Source organism: Mycteria americana, chromosome 14 (assembly GCF_035582795.1).
Source record: "Mycteria americana isolate JAX WOST 10 ecotype Jacksonville Zoo and Gardens chromosome 14, USCA_MyAme_1.0, whole genome shotgun sequence".
In the NCBI taxonomy this organism is placed as follows: Eukaryota; Metazoa; Chordata; class Aves; order Ciconiiformes; family Ciconiidae; genus Mycteria; species Mycteria americana.
Window position 1 is genome coordinate 15999426 of NC_134378.1, and position 16446 is coordinate 16015871.

Here is a 16446-nt window from a genome sequence, read left to right on the forward strand (position 1 = left end):
AAGTAATGAACAGCTTTGTGCTGTCCCTACTCCCATTGCCTTTCAAGCCCAGCAAAGCTTCATGTCTTCCACGGCTCTGCTGCCCTTGAGAAGACAGAGTGTCTCATTACTGGTTATTGTGGAACCTTATTTAATTTAAGGTATCTTTAAATGTCGCTTGATCTACAGGGCTCATCTATATCTGTATGCTGCATGTCACACTCCCTGGGCTGTACAGCTTGCTCGCTGTTAAATGCATGGAGTGGAAGAAAAAAAAGATGAGAAATGGTGTCAAGGAAAGAAAAAAAATCTCTGCCTCGTTATTTTGGTTTGGCTTTGTGCAGTGTGTGCTCCTTTGTTAATCAGAATGGGGAGATGTGGCAGTTGTGAGGGATGTGGTGAGAGAGACAGGCTGGGGGTTCTTGGGAGGGGATCCCATCTGCCCTGAGAAATGCTGCTGCCACATCTACTCTTATCTCCATGCCCCTAAGGGGAGCAAAGCAAAGTTTACTTTCACATTTTGGTGATGCTGAAGCCCAATTACTTGAGAACTTGTCCGCTCTTGCAGGACTGTGAGTAAATTGGACACTTGGCTTTTGCTGGTGTGAAGCTGCTTGTTGACTTGCTTAGCAAGACAGAGACCTGAGAGCTTGTAAAACACTCAATGGCCAGGGGTACTTTTCATGTTGTGGCTTTTTGGGGCACAATTATAGTTGGGACCATATGGAGGAGAGCTGTCAAACCGCCACTGAAGATTATTTTTAGCACTTGAATGTCATGAGATTTGGTGATGGACTGTGCGTGCCAATGCTACTTTCTCGTCAAACTCTCTTTTTTCCACAGTTCCAGCTGCAGTCTTTGCAGATCATGTGCAGCAGCGTAGGGGCAGAGGACGACAGATGCTGTGATCTCCCTGCACTGGTAAGACAAGAGGGACCACTCTGCTAATTGACACGAAGCTGGGGATGATGGAACAAGTCCATGGCACTGAAGTGACACTGCAAATGATTTTGATAGACTCGAGAGGGAAACCATCTTTTTTTCCTCTTCTCTTGGGAATAACATCTGTGTGTTTCTTGGTGAAGTGAACAAAACTGCGTTTGCTTCAAAAGGAAAGAAAACTCTGAATCCCTCCTGTCATGAACTCATCTGTGACAGCAGCCCTGACAGTCCTATGGCTTTGCTGCCACCTCTGCCCTGAGTCACAACATCCCCCTGCTCTTCCTTTCAAGTTTTCTTCTCAACACAGAAAGTTGCTTTGTGGGGCCTATAAAGACTTAGCAAGGAGAAAATTATCTTCCAGTATATGTTATGCAAGTTTCAGGCAGGGCTGGTTCATATATTTTTGTCTAAACTTGTTACTTGACAGAAAAATAAAGCACTCAGTTGTTCACAAAAATCTCTCAGTGGAGTAGAGAAAATTTCTGCTTTTCTCCAACTGAATTTCAAAACACTGAAAATGTTACCTGTGAGCCATCCCGCTCTTGCTACGCAGCTGCTCATGCATCTTTGGCTTGCTCTCGTTTCAGAGGGATGAGGAGACCTGCCCTACCTTAGCTCCTGCCTGCTCTTGTACTTCTGGCCGCCCGGGCTTGCCAGGACCTCCAGGGCCCCCTGTAAGTCCACCCTTCCACGTGTTCCTTGAAAGCAGTATATTGCATGCACTGGTGTTGCTTTGTGTTTTTTGGCATGCCAGGCACGAGGACATCCCTGAGGCTTTAGAATCATAGAATCATTTAGGTTGGAAAAGACCCTTAAGATCACCAAGTCCAACCATTAACCTAACACTACCAAGTCCACCGCTAAGCCATGTCCCTAAGTGTCACATCTTTCTAATACCTCCAGGGATGGTGACTCAACCACTTGGGCAGGCTGTTCCAATGCTTGACAACCCTTTTGGTGAAGACATTTTTCCTAATATCCAATCTAAGCCTTCCCTGGCGCAACTTGAGACCGTTTCCTCTCGTCCTACCTTGAGGAGCTTTGATGTCCTCCCCGTGCCAGGGCAAGGCTGAGAGGTGTCTCTGAGGTTTCAGATGCTGATGAAATGGGGAGACGGGGAGTTGGCAATGCAACAGCTGCAGCTGGGAACAGGCTGAGCAGTTCCTGGTGCCACGTTAATCCTCTTAGGAGGGGAGGATGGGTCACCCTTGGTGCCTGCAGAGATTTCATGGATCAGAGGCTCTGAAACTCTTTGTAAATGAAAACAAACCACCACAAAACCTTCCTATCTGGTTTCTGTGTTAAGTGGGAGCCTTGTAAGTGTCTGTGTGGGAGGGCAGTGTAAGGAGAAAGGGGACTGCAATTCTGTCTGTCCCCAAAGCTCTCTCTCTTTACAGTGAATGTTACCTGCAAGAAAACCCTGAAGGAAATGGGGGGGGAAGTGATAACAGCCATTAAGTATGTAACATGTTCAGGGATAAAGGCAAATGCAATATCTTGCCCTCTCCATTATGGACGCAGGAGAGTCACTATGGGCTTAAATTGCAGGAGGAAATATTCCAGCTAAACACTAGGAAGCAGCTATCAAAAAGTTTGCCTTTTGGAAGTTTGGGGAAAAACATTTTATTTGTACAAGACAGCTGAAACCTGACAACCTGTCCAGAGGACCCCATTTCAACCACTCCAGGTGCTTTTCTCCTGGAAAATAGCCATTAAAAAACATCGGCCTCCTCGCTCAGGTGAAAAGGTTTCAGATCACCCCTTGCATTACTATGGTTTAACTGTGAATTCAGTTCCACCCTTTGCAAGGAACAGCGCCTCATTGCAGCGTAATTACATGCTCATTCCAGTGGAATTTTAATTACACAGCACACTCCACTATCACAGTTTGCTTCAATATCCTAAGTGCATAATTACCAGCTTGCATTGCCCTGTGGTTTAAACATCTCCGCAGTACAACTCTTTAAAGAGCAAGACTCTTTTAAGCATTAGAGAAAATACGGTTTTGACACATAACCTTATCCTCACACCACTAAACCCTTGGTAATTTGCTGCAGTTACAAGAGCACTCGTTGCTATTTTTAAAACTCCAGTTAGCAAGACTATGTCCCACCTTGTATTTATCACTGCCCTTAATGAGTGTTTTTGACCAGGTCCAGCTGACTTCTGAAATGAGCTTCTGGAAGCTTCTGAAAGCACCTTTCCCAAAACTCCTTGCCTGTACTTCTTAATCCAAATCCATTGTTTTTTTAGAGTCAAGAATAGAAACTTTCAGACTAAGATGTCAAAAGTTCACACAATATTGGTTCATGCCAGAAGACTGGGTTCTGCTCTCCCTCCAGCAGTTATGCAGATGCAGAGCTAAGCCAGGTCTCCCCAGAGCTGGTTCCTGTCCCTGATCTCAGCATGTGTCTGTTTTCTTGGGGTGATATTAGAAAAACCAACATAGTCCCAAAGGCCTGTAGACATGAGCACCTCTTCTTTTTCTTCTTAAGTGTGTTTCCATGTTCATATGTGACCCCCTCCCCAGCAAATCCATGCTGAGACAATGAATGGAGGAGTTGGAGGGAGGAGGTTGAACAGGTTGAAAGTTCACCTCTCCCTGCTGGTGGTGAGTGCAGCATACCCACGGAGAGGTTGTGCTGTCCTCTCTTCTCCCCTTTTCCACGTTTGCTGGATGACACGATTCATTTTCTTCTTGTCTCCATTTGCCGCAAGCTCTCTGGGCAGGAAACATCTTTCACTGTGCGCAGCAGAGTGCACCAACTTCTGTCCCCTAGGCTCCTGGTTACACTGCAATAAAGATTATGATCTTCGTAACAGCAGCTTTGTGTCCTACTGGCAGGGCAGCCCTGGGAGGAGAGGACCGCAAGGGGAGCAGGGCGAGCCAGGACCCAAGGTGAGCCCTGATACTGAGCACTATCGCTGGCTTTGTTGGCTTCAGGCTGTGTCGGAGGCATGATGCAGGAGTGCAGACTCCTCAGTTAGTGCACCCAGATGTGTTCATTCCTGGTCTGAGCTGGACTTCTTAGACGGGGGACTGTCTCACTGACCAAGCAGAGCCCAAACAGAGCCTTAAGGACTGATGCATTGAGAAGGATGGGATCACTTATTATTCATTAAATGCTCAGTTGGGCTTTGGAAATTGAGATGATGAGCCTGATTGTGCTGAATTAATGCAATGTATGTGGTCAGCAATGTTCTCTGAAAGCAGCCTTGCTGGAAAATGGTCAGTCTTTGTGCTGTGCTTGTTCTGGCTGCCAAGCCTCCAAACCAGACAGATTGGTACTGCTCTGGGGCAGAGCAGCGTGAGGAGCGAAGCAGAGCAAGAACCACACAAAGCCTCCAGAAGCATCCCTGAGGTGAGCATAAGGAACGGCTGGGTTTGAATCCCCAAACCCTCGGGACTGGAGCAAGCCCTGGTGTAAGTGTTCACTGCTCCGCTGATCAACACAGGGCAGAGCCAGGCCAGCCCAGTGGTCCCCTTCTTTGGGATAACATCTGGGAAAGCAGCATGGTTATAGGGGAAAGATTTTGGGGAAGGAATGAGCATGGATGCAGATCTCAGCCACGGGTTAAGGAACATTTCCCTTTGCTCTCTGGCCATCTTGAATAACAGGAATGACCCGCTCCTTGGGAAGGTGGATTGTGCTTTGCAAAGCACTATCTGCAGCTTTGCCGTCTTCTCCCCTGAAAGATGCACCAAAACCTTGGACCGAAAAGGCCAAGGCAGCTGAGGTTACTAGAGATCCCCTCACTGTCCTGACTTCATCTTGAATCCTGTAGACAGGTCATGCTGACCTAGGTCGTGCAGTGCAGCCCATATGGAGAGCAGGAACTAATTGCTTTCTTTCCTTATGTTTGATGTCATGTCTTTGGCTTTAGGGTGAACCAGGCCCACCTGGACAAGTAGGGCCAGAGGGTCCTAGTGGCCAGCAAGGCTCTCCAGGTTCCCAAGGAATCACGGTTCAGGGTCCTGTGGTATGTGATCTCTTCCACTGCCTTTTTTTTGTCACTTGCTCTTTGCAATTAGAACATGGGTGTCTCAATAAAGCCCCCAAAACGTGATCTGTGTATTTACATCATCCTTACTAACAGCTGGACAGCTGCACTAGAGAGAGGTGATGATCTTTTTTTTCATGCTGATGAGGCCCTGCACTTAGTCATTCTGGCAAAAGACAGCTTTTGTCCAGACTCTCCCTAATGTGCCTTTAATGAAAACAGCCCAGTGGAGTATTCAGGCATTTTTCTCTGCAATGATCATCGCTGCTTGGCAAGGAGTAGAGGTGGAGGCTGCTGTGTGCATGTCTGGGATGGCAGAATCTCCACGCACTTGCTGTGGCTGTGAAGTACCCTGTAGCACCACAGAGAGCAGCAGCAACCTGGGACGTGGATGTGGAGCAGCAGGATGCTGTTTGCCTTAAAGGATGCTGCAGCGTGCCTAACTATGTGCTTCTGTTTTAATCCAAGGGACCACCAGGAATTAAAGGAGAGAAAGGAGACACTGGAAGTCCTGGCATGCAGGTAATGGTAGACACCATCCCTTCTAATTATCTCAAAGATTTGCCCGTTTTTCCCAGTAACTACTTTAAGCAAGATTGAAAAGCCATAGAGTTGTTACCGTTGTCTGCTTGGAAACTGTCTTTCATTTTGGAGTGTCATCACTTTCTCAAGGGAAACTGAGTCAGTTGGTGCAAGAAAGATAGACCTATCTGGAAGCTAGATTTAATGAAATTAAAGGTGGGATAACAGTGATTGCTCTGTTTAATGAATAACTCTGTTTCTTCTTCCATATTTTTCTTAATTCCCATGTTACGAGATGAATTAGGGCAATGATAATCAGATGCCAACTTTACCCAGCAATTCTGATTTACAGGGCATTCCTGGTGTGCAGGGAGCTCCAGGCAGGGATGGTCTTCAAGGTGCAAAGGTAAAATACCTCACCTCTGAGTTTTCGTGTATGAGTGCCTAAAGTTCTGCTGTAAGCGTACCAGCAGAGACCTGAAACATCCAGCTCTCCTAATGCACTCTGTGCATAAGTGAACGGTCTTTTCACAAAGCCAGAGGGATTGGGGAAAAAAAAAATGGGGTCATCTCAGGTTTGGCCAAATTTGACCAGGTGCCACCCTTCTTGCCTGCTTGGCAGATGCATTTTTTACCCGTTCCCAGCAAGCTCCTGTTAAAAGCGGCACATGGCAAAAAGACCTCACTGCTTACTAGGTCTGTTTGAATCCTCTTGTTAATAAATAACTGGATTTGGCTTTGCAGGGGGTAAGGGGACTAGAAGGCACAGCTGGGCCTCCAGGACCTCCTGGACCAAGGGTGAGTACTCACTATGAGTGATGCATATTGAAATCTCTTCCTCAGCAGGGGCTCGTGGTTTCCGCTGACTAGCCGTCACCCAGAGGTGTCAGGGCAAAACCCATTCGTGGGGTATCACGGGGAATACCTGGCACATTGTGCAGATGTCCACTTTCCCTGCCAGTGTCAGTGTAAGAAGAAAAACCTTGGCTGCTTCTGGCAAGTTCTGGGGAAGCTTTGACCCAGCAAGGAGATGCTTGTTTTGCTATTTTTGCTTTCCTGGTGCTACTGTTTTTCAGCTGTTGGTTGAGTTTGAGGTATATGGGCTTGTTAGATTGAAATCAGCAGGAGCTGGAGGATGCAGGCAGGTTTCCCCCACACCATTTCCAGTATCTGCTGACAGGGCCGTATGTAGATAGGTGTATTTGCACTCTGTTGTGCCCAGGATAGCAGAACCTTAAGATCCGTTGATTTACATCCATCTGCTAATTTGAAGGCACCACAGCTCTTCCAAGTTCTGTGAAACAGGTACACTTCACTTTACATGGGAAACTGAATTTGGGTTTAGATGATGAGTGGTGGACCTGACAGTTACTAATTCTCACTGCTGAATTATAAAGAATTTGGCAGTCCTTAATAGTGTAAGATGGAAATTGCTCACTGCTGTCTTTGCATTAGACCCCACAGTAGTTGTGGTGAAGTCAGGTGTTTATGGGAGCTGAGGTTGAATTCAGCTCATAACTTTGACTTGCTCATCCTGGGAAGATGTGGATCCGGCAGGGTTGAACCTCAGCTTTCTAAACGTGAGGAAAGCACTGTAGCCTTCAGAGCAGGCTCTGAGAGCTGTTCTGGTGCTGCCTTGAAGACTTCTTTCATTTTCACTGATCAGAACAGTTGCTAATCTCTATTGAGCTTAAACATAATAGCTGGAAAATTATAAAAGAAAAATATTTCTACTGGTTGTTTTTGGCTTGGTTTTTTCTTCCCTTTACGGCTCCAAAGGGCACAGAGACTTCACAAAGAGATGACCAAAGAAGGCACATCCCACTCTCTAAGCTGCTGTTACTGTTGTAAAGTATTAGAGGCAAACACAGGTCTTAAAGGAAAAAGAAAACAAGAGCATGGTATTAGGAGGCTGAAGAAAAGGGTTATGCTTTAGGCTATGTCTAAATCTGAATATATAATGAAGGATCTAAAGCCTGTAGGGTAAAAAACACATTGCAGTTTGTTGGCAAAACTCAGCTTTGCTGGCTTGACCGTAATTGAGGCAGTAATAGGAAATGATGTGAATATGACTCATGCACAATATACTCTTAATATTGGACTTATGGCTGGACGAGGTACTGACATAAACCTTAAGGCTACAATGCCCTTGCTAGAGTCCTCTAAACTCAAACTGCTGGTGCCCCTGGAGCTGTAGGGAGATGTCAGCTTTGAACAGAGAAACAAGAAAGTTAGGAAGTAACTGGACTTTTATCTGTGTCTTGTAATTAATGTCTGCAGGGTTTCCAAGGAGTGGCAGGCTCCCGAGGCAGCAGTGGAGAGAAGGGACCTCCGGGTGACGTTGGGCCAACAGTAAGTTTCTGCTTTTGGGTCTCAAAGGAGGCCAAGACATGAAATAATTGAGTGGAAACAAGCTGTTCCCACAGCAGCTCTCCCTCAGAGTCTAAAGAATAGTTTTAATTCATGCTCATCCTTCTTAAGGAGCTGCCTGGATATGCAAAGCCCAGGCTACTTAATGTTGATAAAGCATTTAACAAATCCCACCTCCCTTTGCTCTCTGTAGATTCACAAGCTACATGAAATCCAACATCCAACCAAATTTCTGGTGTAAGATTCTAGAATAAAGCAAGAGAGTCAGTCCTGAGCTGGAGTAGCCAGTGTTGGGCTTGTAGGGGCAACCGCAGGTCTAGATGTCACAGTTATTTCTTCTTCTCAGATGTTAAAAACCACCTAGTATGTTGGGAAATCTGTTCTAAGATTGTGTCTGAGGAATTTCTGCATCCCTGTTGATGGTGCTTTATGCCACTGCTCCAGCTGCTGCTTTATTATTCTTTTTCTTAAAAAAGACACCAAAATATCCCTATGAGCTTGAAGCTCTCCTAGTCACCGTCGTGAGGTCAAGGAAATGACGAGAGTGTGGGAAACAAACTTTGTGCTCCATGTCCCACTAAAGTAACCCACATCCCCATTGATCTTTTTTGTTTTCTTCTGCTCTTCCTTTCCCTAGACTTTTATTTTTGCTTTTCTTTCCTTGTAGGGGCTGCCAGGTCCAAAAGGAGAAAGAGGAGAGAAAGTGAGTTTTTGTGGTGCTAGGCTGCAACACTGTCACTGTATCCTACACTCAAAAGAGTGAATGTGGTAACGTGCTTTGCAAGCTATGCTTACACATACACACCTTCTCAGTGTTGAATAACCTCGTGTACCTATAGCTTGTTGCCTTTCCATTCCCCTGCACTGGCTATGCTGGGGCGATATAAATAATCCCGCAGCAGTCAGGAGCTCCCTGGTATCAATTGCGGTAATGAAGAAGAAATGCCAACTGAAAATCCATTCTTTGCTGAGAAGGAAAAACCAAGAACACTTGACTTGACTGAGCTGCTCTTTTTTAATGTATTGCGTAAGAGGGGACTCATTTGTAATAATCCTCTGGCATGCCCCAGCACAGAGCATTTGATGTCAGGAGATCTACGCTGCCTTTGAAGGTTATTTTATTGTGAGAGGAAGTTTTTCTCATTCTGACTTTTGATTAAAAAGAAACCCTGTGTCTTTCTAGGAGTCTGAGCCTCATTGCCAAGATTGACTTACGTGAATTAGGCTTCAGACAGGAGTGAGCTGCTTTTGACAGACTGCTTTTGTCTCAAGTTAACGCTTCAGTATTAAAATTTTTAACACCATTCTCCTTCCATTCCCACCAGCCTTTCCTTTTCTAGACATTTTTTTTGCAGTGGAACTTTCCTTTTTCCCTCCCTTGGGTGTTGTGCCAAGCTTTTGTTTAAGCCTGGGTAATCTGCACAGTGATCCACCAGAGATGTATATTTTATAAATGTTTTTGGAAGTATGCAGTGTGTTAGTTATGAATTTTCACAGATAGAGTCAGTGTTTATTTTTAAGCAGCTTTTTGCATTTTTATCAGTTTTTCCTACTTTACTAAAACTTTCTAAAGAACCCCACAGATATGGTTTATTTGGAATACAGTAACGGTAAGAATCAATATTCATAAAAGATTTAGAGAAAGATAGGACGTTGTCATATCTGATCATATTAAATGTTTTACATATCACAGAACATTGAGTTATAGACTTAGCATCTTTTTTGATAAAATTTGAGAGTGAAATTTACTCTCCCTTTTTTGGTAGCTTCAGTAATTATTGAAATTCGGTCTGGGCTTTTTGATGTGCAAGAGAAGAGCAATTATTGATGTTTCCCAATTTCAATTTTACGGCTTTAGAGCTTTGTGATAAATAAATAAAGCTGCATTTCACAGTAATTAATATCTCTGAAACTCAAGCTGACAAAAAGAAAGGGCAGGAAGCTATCAGGCGTTATGATATCGATCCTCTTAAAAAGATAGTAATACTTCCTTTTTTTTTTTTTAATTAAAAAAAAATGTTTCACTTTAGGGGGAACCACAGTCCTTGGCCACAATTTTCCAGCTCGTTAGCCAGGCTTGTGAGCGGATGATTCAGAGTGAGTATAACCAGCCCAGCTCCCGAGTGCGTTCATGCCTCTCCAGCAGCGGGGTACAAAGCTAGAGGGGAGACAGCGTGAAGCTGTAGTGACCCCAGGAGCTCCTCCATCCTGTGCCGTGCTGAGCACCACGCATAGCAAATGTCCCATCACAGGCTCTCAGTGCTACATTGGTTTTATTGGGTGGCATTAGCACAGAGACCTGGGAAATATTTCTTTGGAAAACCCTTTGGCACTTTGCAAAGACTCCTTTATTTCTCAAATGGAAAAGCTTGAAACTTATTTGAAAGAAATTATTCTTTCGGTGATTTGTGCTGATTCCTCTTGAGACGAGGCATTTTTGGTAAACCTCCTGTGCTGGGATGCATGAAGAGAAGCAGAAGTTTGCCCAAGGTCAGGCAACAAAGTCATGACTCAGCTTCCCGTTTTCCTCTTCAGCTTCTGGCTTTCTCAGTTTGGACTGACAGCCTTTTAGCACTAGCTGATAGTTTTAACTACCTTTTCTGACAACATCTTCTGGTTTTGTCTCTTTTCTGAATTTCCCAGCCAAGGAAACATTCTTTTTCTGTCTTCCCTTCTTAGCTCATGTGTTGAAATTTGACTCATTCATTCATGAACATGCAAAGAAGCCAGTTCCTGTTTGGGAAGAAAGGTTAAAACCAGGAGAACCAGGACCACCAGGTCCTCCAGGTCCCCCTGGGAGCAATGGAGAAAGAGGAGAAAATGGCATCCCTGGACAGCCAGGCAAAGATGGGTATCCTGGAGAACGAGGTATGGATAGAAGCATTCGTAAGCATTTTTGACTATGTCTTTGATACTTTAACTAAACATTTTAGTGCCTCAAGCAGTACTGTAAAGATAACCCATGATATTATCTCATCTGATTACTATTTTCCTTTTGGACTTCTCTCTTCTAGGAAGAGTAACCCAAGTTAGATAGCTCAAAGAGTAGGGAGAAGAGAGATGCAGCCCACTCTTTTTGCAAGCTCTGCTTTGAGAGGAAGGTCAGTTTGTAGATTTTGAAGGATGGACAGTTTGATTTTAGAGGGCAGGATGCTTTTCCTAGAGAAAGGCAAAAGAAACAGCCATTTGGATGAACACGTGGTGGTGGAACGGATCACCTCTGGGCAGAAATGCCAAGTCTTGGGAAGCACTGAAGGAAGGCATGAGGCAACTGAAGTAATGCTGAAAGTGGAAGTAGGTTTCTGGAGCAGTAGTTCCAACAACAAAAGCCTCACACATGACTAAAGAAATAGATTAATGTAATCTCAGAAAGTGGCATCAGTTATTGCACATGAATGAGTGAATGGCAGCAATATGTTTTGCTTGGATTTGCAGACAACGTTTGTCAGTGGCTCGAGTAATTGTCTGTCAAAATAAAATGAAAAACATTGGTTTCAGCAGTGTCCTAACACCTCTAAGTAACTAGAGACCTTCTGTTTAACTCCTTGCTCTGGCACTGTTCAGTCTTAGCTGGTATCTGCAGAGCTTATCAAAACGTCACTTAAGAGAAAAGGGAAGTAACAACCTGCAGATGTTTCCAGCCTGTCGAGCAAGGAGATGGGAGAAGACAGATCTCACTGAAAACCAATCTTAAGGACATGGCTGATCAAAATATTTTCATCTTAAAAATATGAGAAATGCTATTTTGTCAAAATGCACCTGTTTCACTGAGATGTACTGGTTTCGTGAGCAATTTCATGCGAAAACAGCAAGCCTGACTTACCAGCACCTGGTCGAAGAGATGGTTCAGCTTTGTGATTTGTCTGATCCATGTGAAAAGCATGGGAGTGGACCTCACACTCAGGCCAGTGCACTAACACCAGCGCTATGAATTTATCTGTGAAAAATCTCCATTTTCACCTATATCAGGCTGCAAATCAATGCTGGTTGGAGCCCTGTTGGTCATGGGCAACTGGCCACTCTGGAAAAGAAAGTAGGTGCCCAGACAGAATTAAAGGAAATGGGTATTTCTCTGTGTTGCCAAGGGCTGTGACTCCACTTCAACGTCTGAGAGGAGCCTGGTGGGAGTATTAATTCGGGGTGAAATTCAAAATGCAGTGAAGTGACACTTACCTCTTACTTGTCATTAGGTGCTCCAGGACCCAAGGGAGAAAAAGGGATGCCTGGAGCCAGTGAGGAAGGGATCCAAGGACCCAGAGGCAGAACAGGTAGAGTGAATACAACCTCTTTGTATTGACCCAGTGGGGCCATCCAGAGCTCACCAGCTGCCAGATTCAAAGCACCATTCAGCCATAGGACCACTGTGGTGGGGCAGACTGACCTTCCTACCACAGCACTGTGGGCAGCATCCTGGATGGTTCCTCTCTGCTAAGATGTAAGAGATTGCTCCAGGCAGCCTCCTCCCTCTGGTAACCATTCCAGGTAATGAGGTATTTTAAGGACCTGAGACACATCCAGGGAGCTTTAGTTTTGCTGCCTTTTTGCATGCAAGACCAGATGCTCGGGGGATAGAAACTCCGAAAATTCAGCTAGTGAAACACAAGGGTTTTTGAGTAATCTGTTAGGATTTGGTGTACTCCTCCATCCTGATCCCTGTTACTTGCAATCAGTGGGAGGTTTGCCACTGATGTAACAAACCAGGCACTATCAAAAGAGTGTGGTCAAACGTATTCTTCCGTATTTAAATTTTTATAGTTGAGATGTAAAGACACAAAAAACCAATGACTCTGGGGCGGATCCTGGGGTTAAGGTGATTTTCTGCATTGACACGTAGGTGGACTTTGGATTCTCATAACCAGGCTCCATTTTTAGCCAAGCTGGGCACCCTTAAGGTCAAGAATAAGCCTCTGGGATTCAGAAGAGGTTTTCCAACTGAGAGGTCCTATTTTTCCACCCAGATGAGGAAACAATACTCAGAAAATTAACCATGATGTAGGATGGAGAAAATATAGAAGAGGTATTACATGGAAGCAGCTAAAGTAGATGTGCTACAGCTTACAGTGCTTCTCCTTCTTCAGGCCCACCAGGAGAAGTTGTGCTGGGGAAACCAGGTCCGAAGGGTTACCCTGGAAATGCTGGTCCTCAAGGTTCTCCTGGTGTCAGAGGACAGCCTGGGCAGTCTGGATATCCAGGAGGTTGTGATATCTCTGGATGTTATGGGGCAGGTAGGAGAGGTAAGTCCTGACTATCTCGGTGCAGAAGTTACGATTTTAGAACTGGTCTCTCTGGTTACTTCTCTTAAGCTAGGCAGAGACCTCTGTTCATCCTTCAGGCACCGTCAGTCCTGCAAGAGCCTCCTTTGCAAAGCAATCGGGATGATTCACGTGCAATTCATATGGATAAAAGGCAGTTCAATTGACTGCTCCTCAGCCATCCTTCATAGACTAACACATAACTGCAGCAGTAGTCGAGCAGGTGGAGTGATCATGGGGGTATCTTCAGTTCTTAAGGTCCCTAGCAATGTTTCCATGGTGGATAGAGAGGAACAATATCTCACTTCCTACACATACATTTCATGGAGGCTCAATTGTACAAAGTCCTGGGAAATGAAGAAAATCACTGGCACCGAACAAAAGATTTACAAGGGAAAAGAATTAATTCTACACCATTCCTTCTCAGTACTTGACACTGATTTATTCATTTGCTCAGTGGCCTCATCTCCTTTCACACACAGATTTCATCCCCTGACGGCTGGTGCGGTGGCAGCTGAAGACATTGCTTTGCCCTGGAAATCTCTGAGTGAAAGCTCCACGTGCTCCAAGAGAAGCAGCAACCAGAACACCAAATGCATTGTGGGTTTTTTTTAATGTCCCATCATTTCTATATGGACAAGTCAGTCAAACACTAAAGCCACCAAACCAGCCTGTGTTCAGATGAGTCATCTGTCTGTTTTCCAGCACCGGACAACTGCAGTGTTCAAACTCACGTTGCATGTCCCGCAGCAAGACAAAGACATAGTCAGAAGTGCAGGCTGACAGACTTGTAAGAAAAAGAAATAATGTACTGAAATGCTCAGAAATAACAGATAATTTTTGCCCATTTGTCTGCTTGTGGTTTATTTTTGTCACTTGTTATTCGGGGTCCCCAGCACAGAGAAAAACAGCACCTCATGCCCAAAGATGTAAAGCCACTGGAGCAAAACTGCATTTTCTGTTGGTTGACAAGGTAACAAAGTCTAGCACCGTTTTGACTGTTTCTGCTTTTGGCAAAATGCTGATGGCTTCCTTGCAGGGGTGTTATGTACACAAGCACCGCAGACAGCGTGATAACCTTCCCGTGATGTGACAAACCCCACCATTTACCCTCGTTCTCTGGGGCTTGGTAACTGTCAAGCAAAGCCTTAGACCAGACAGAACACAGCCATGTACCGAGAGGAGCTGGAGATTAACCTGCTGGCCTTTCCCATCTCTGCCTCCTGCACTCGGAGTAGCTACTTTACATTTTATAAGGTAGAATATTGAATAGCTCTGAGTCTGACTTTTATCTATATGACATGGAGGTAATTGTCATGTTGCACCCCGCTCCGTGCGTGAGCCATGGTCTAATATGTACCCACAACAAATCTTACAGATACTGATAAAAATGTACCTCCTCCTTTGCAATCGCTACTTCAGGCTGTGCTCGGTTACGCTCCTTGTAAACTGCCCCTGCTTCAGAAACTCTTGTGTCTGAACTGTGATTTAAACCTGGAGCAACAAAATATTTCATTTTTTGCAAAAGTGGAATGAAGCAAAAAGTATCAGCACAGATTTTTTCAAAGATGCTAAGAGGCAAGAAATGGAGCATCATGCATATTCCTGTGCACTTAGTTTGGATGTGCAGTTTCTGCAGCTACATGGAGACTGGTAGCTGGGTATTCATACGCCTATAGCCAGACTTTGAAAACTTAACAGAAAATACAGCCACATTTAGAAACGAGATTGTCACATAAATACCAAAGAGAAAGAGGTCTACCTTAAGAAAATTAGGTTGTTTAGACATGGAATCCAAATATTGTTTCTTCTTGTCTTTATGGAAAAATCCTATGGAACTAAAATTTTTTGTGAAAGGAACATTTGAACATATCAGACTTGTATGGGAGTCATCCTACAACAAAAGTCAAATAAAAATATGATTACTGAATCCTGTAAGTATTTAAAGTAGTCCTTAGCTTAATGTATATTCATTCTCTAGGAACTCCCAAGAATTAATGTTTTCAGTATGACATACATTCCCTTTGGAAAATGTAGGAAAATGCCTAGAAATACCACACCGATAGAAAAACATTTCTGTTCACTTTGGAGCTTTCCAGAGTTGCCTTGACATGTAAAACAGAAATCTTTCTAGCTTAGATGAAGTGTCACCGCAGACAAAGCTCCAGCCAGAAGAAAAAGGAGAGGTCAGAGGGGCTGAAGTATACAGCATATTGGGAGCACGGTGCTTGGAGGAGATGCATTCATTGGGATAGACACCTTGCATACGTGTTGTGGAGTTGTAGATGTTTCCGTTTATACAGGTCAAAGTGCTTTTGATCTGTCTTTTCTCTATTCTCTGAAAAATTGGTAGATTTTCAAGTGACATTTGCTTTTGTCTGATTATTTCTGATACAACGTGAATGGTCAGACTTTAACAAAATTGGGTCCCAGAAGGGCTATTGATTAGGAGACCGACAACCTGCACAAACACCTTGTCCATCTATGTTCCCAAACTTTGTCCCATGAGTGGTTTTATTTACTTGAAATCATGGATATTTAGTCCACCTACTATCACAGAGCATATGTGCAAGTGCTTTGTAACCCAATTCTTTGAAGCCAAGAAGCATTTCTGCTGAGAGATTTTAGGCGCTGAGAATGTCCTAATCCAGCAATGAACATTGCATGCTATTAAACAGCAAAAAGAAAAGATTTCAGCGGTTGGAGGAACACAGCAGCCCTAAAGGTGGAGGCGCAGGGAGGCTCAGGAGACCCTGCCCAGCCCAAGTTGCAGTTCCCTCCTCTGTCAGTGAGTACAGAAACCAGCCATTTGTGAATATTAATATCCCACGCTCTTTGCTGAACACAACCTGTTGTTTTCCCTCTTGTGCTGTTCTTTAGCACGCTTTGTACTTTTCTGGCCCAATTTATCGCTTTTAATGCAAACTGTAGTTAAGAACAGTGTCATTCATTAGCAAAGCAGTTTAAAAAACTCTCTTGCAGATCTTTCCTTAGTAGGGACTTTGTTCTCAAAGCTTTAATTGCTACAAATAAAAGTTTGGATATTAGTTTTTCTGGATTTAAACCTGTTTTCTGGATGAACCTGAATTAACCTCGGTGCAGAAATTTAACATGTCCTTGTGCAATCCCACAAGTTCCTACCATTTCTTCACCTTGGCAGACTAATGCCTGTTTACCTCCCCTTCTGTTCCGTCCTTATTAAAATCCTTTGTCCTGATTTGCTCATTCATTACCCTTAAGTAATCTGTGTCATAGAGACTTTCTTTTCCACACAGCGTGTTGTGTGACAGCATATCTTCAGTTTCTTTAAAACTTCTATCCTCCAGTCCTTAAATTGTGATAAATTTGGATTTTTATCCCTGCTGCAGAGTTTGACCCA

The 16446-nt window shown here is 44.2% G+C and overlaps 1 protein-coding gene across 1 annotated transcript in view; it reads left to right on the plus strand.

The window, feature by feature from the left end:
• The window catches only part of COL20A1 (collagen type XX alpha 1 chain), a 56294-nt gene that overhangs the window by 34688 nt on the left and 5160 nt on the right, over window positions 1–16446 (plus strand). Inside the window, exons 26-39 of the mRNA XM_075516953.1 lie at window positions 823–900; window positions 1509–1595; window positions 3767–3820; window positions 4807–4902; window positions 5392–5445; window positions 5798–5851; window positions 6190–6243; window positions 7726–7797; window positions 8483–8518; window positions 9846–9912; window positions 10495–10683; window positions 12006–12083; window positions 12894–13049; window positions 15746–15855. Coding sequence (XP_075373068.1) covers window positions 823–900; window positions 1509–1595; window positions 3767–3820; window positions 4807–4902; window positions 5392–5445; window positions 5798–5851; window positions 6190–6243; window positions 7726–7797; window positions 8483–8518; window positions 9846–9912; window positions 10495–10683; window positions 12006–12083; window positions 12894–13049; window positions 15746–15855 — 1185 coding nt within the window. The remainder of the gene's footprint in view (window positions 1–822; window positions 901–1508; window positions 1596–3766; window positions 3821–4806; window positions 4903–5391; window positions 5446–5797; window positions 5852–6189; window positions 6244–7725; window positions 7798–8482; window positions 8519–9845; window positions 9913–10494; window positions 10684–12005; window positions 12084–12893; window positions 13050–15745; window positions 15856–16446) is intronic.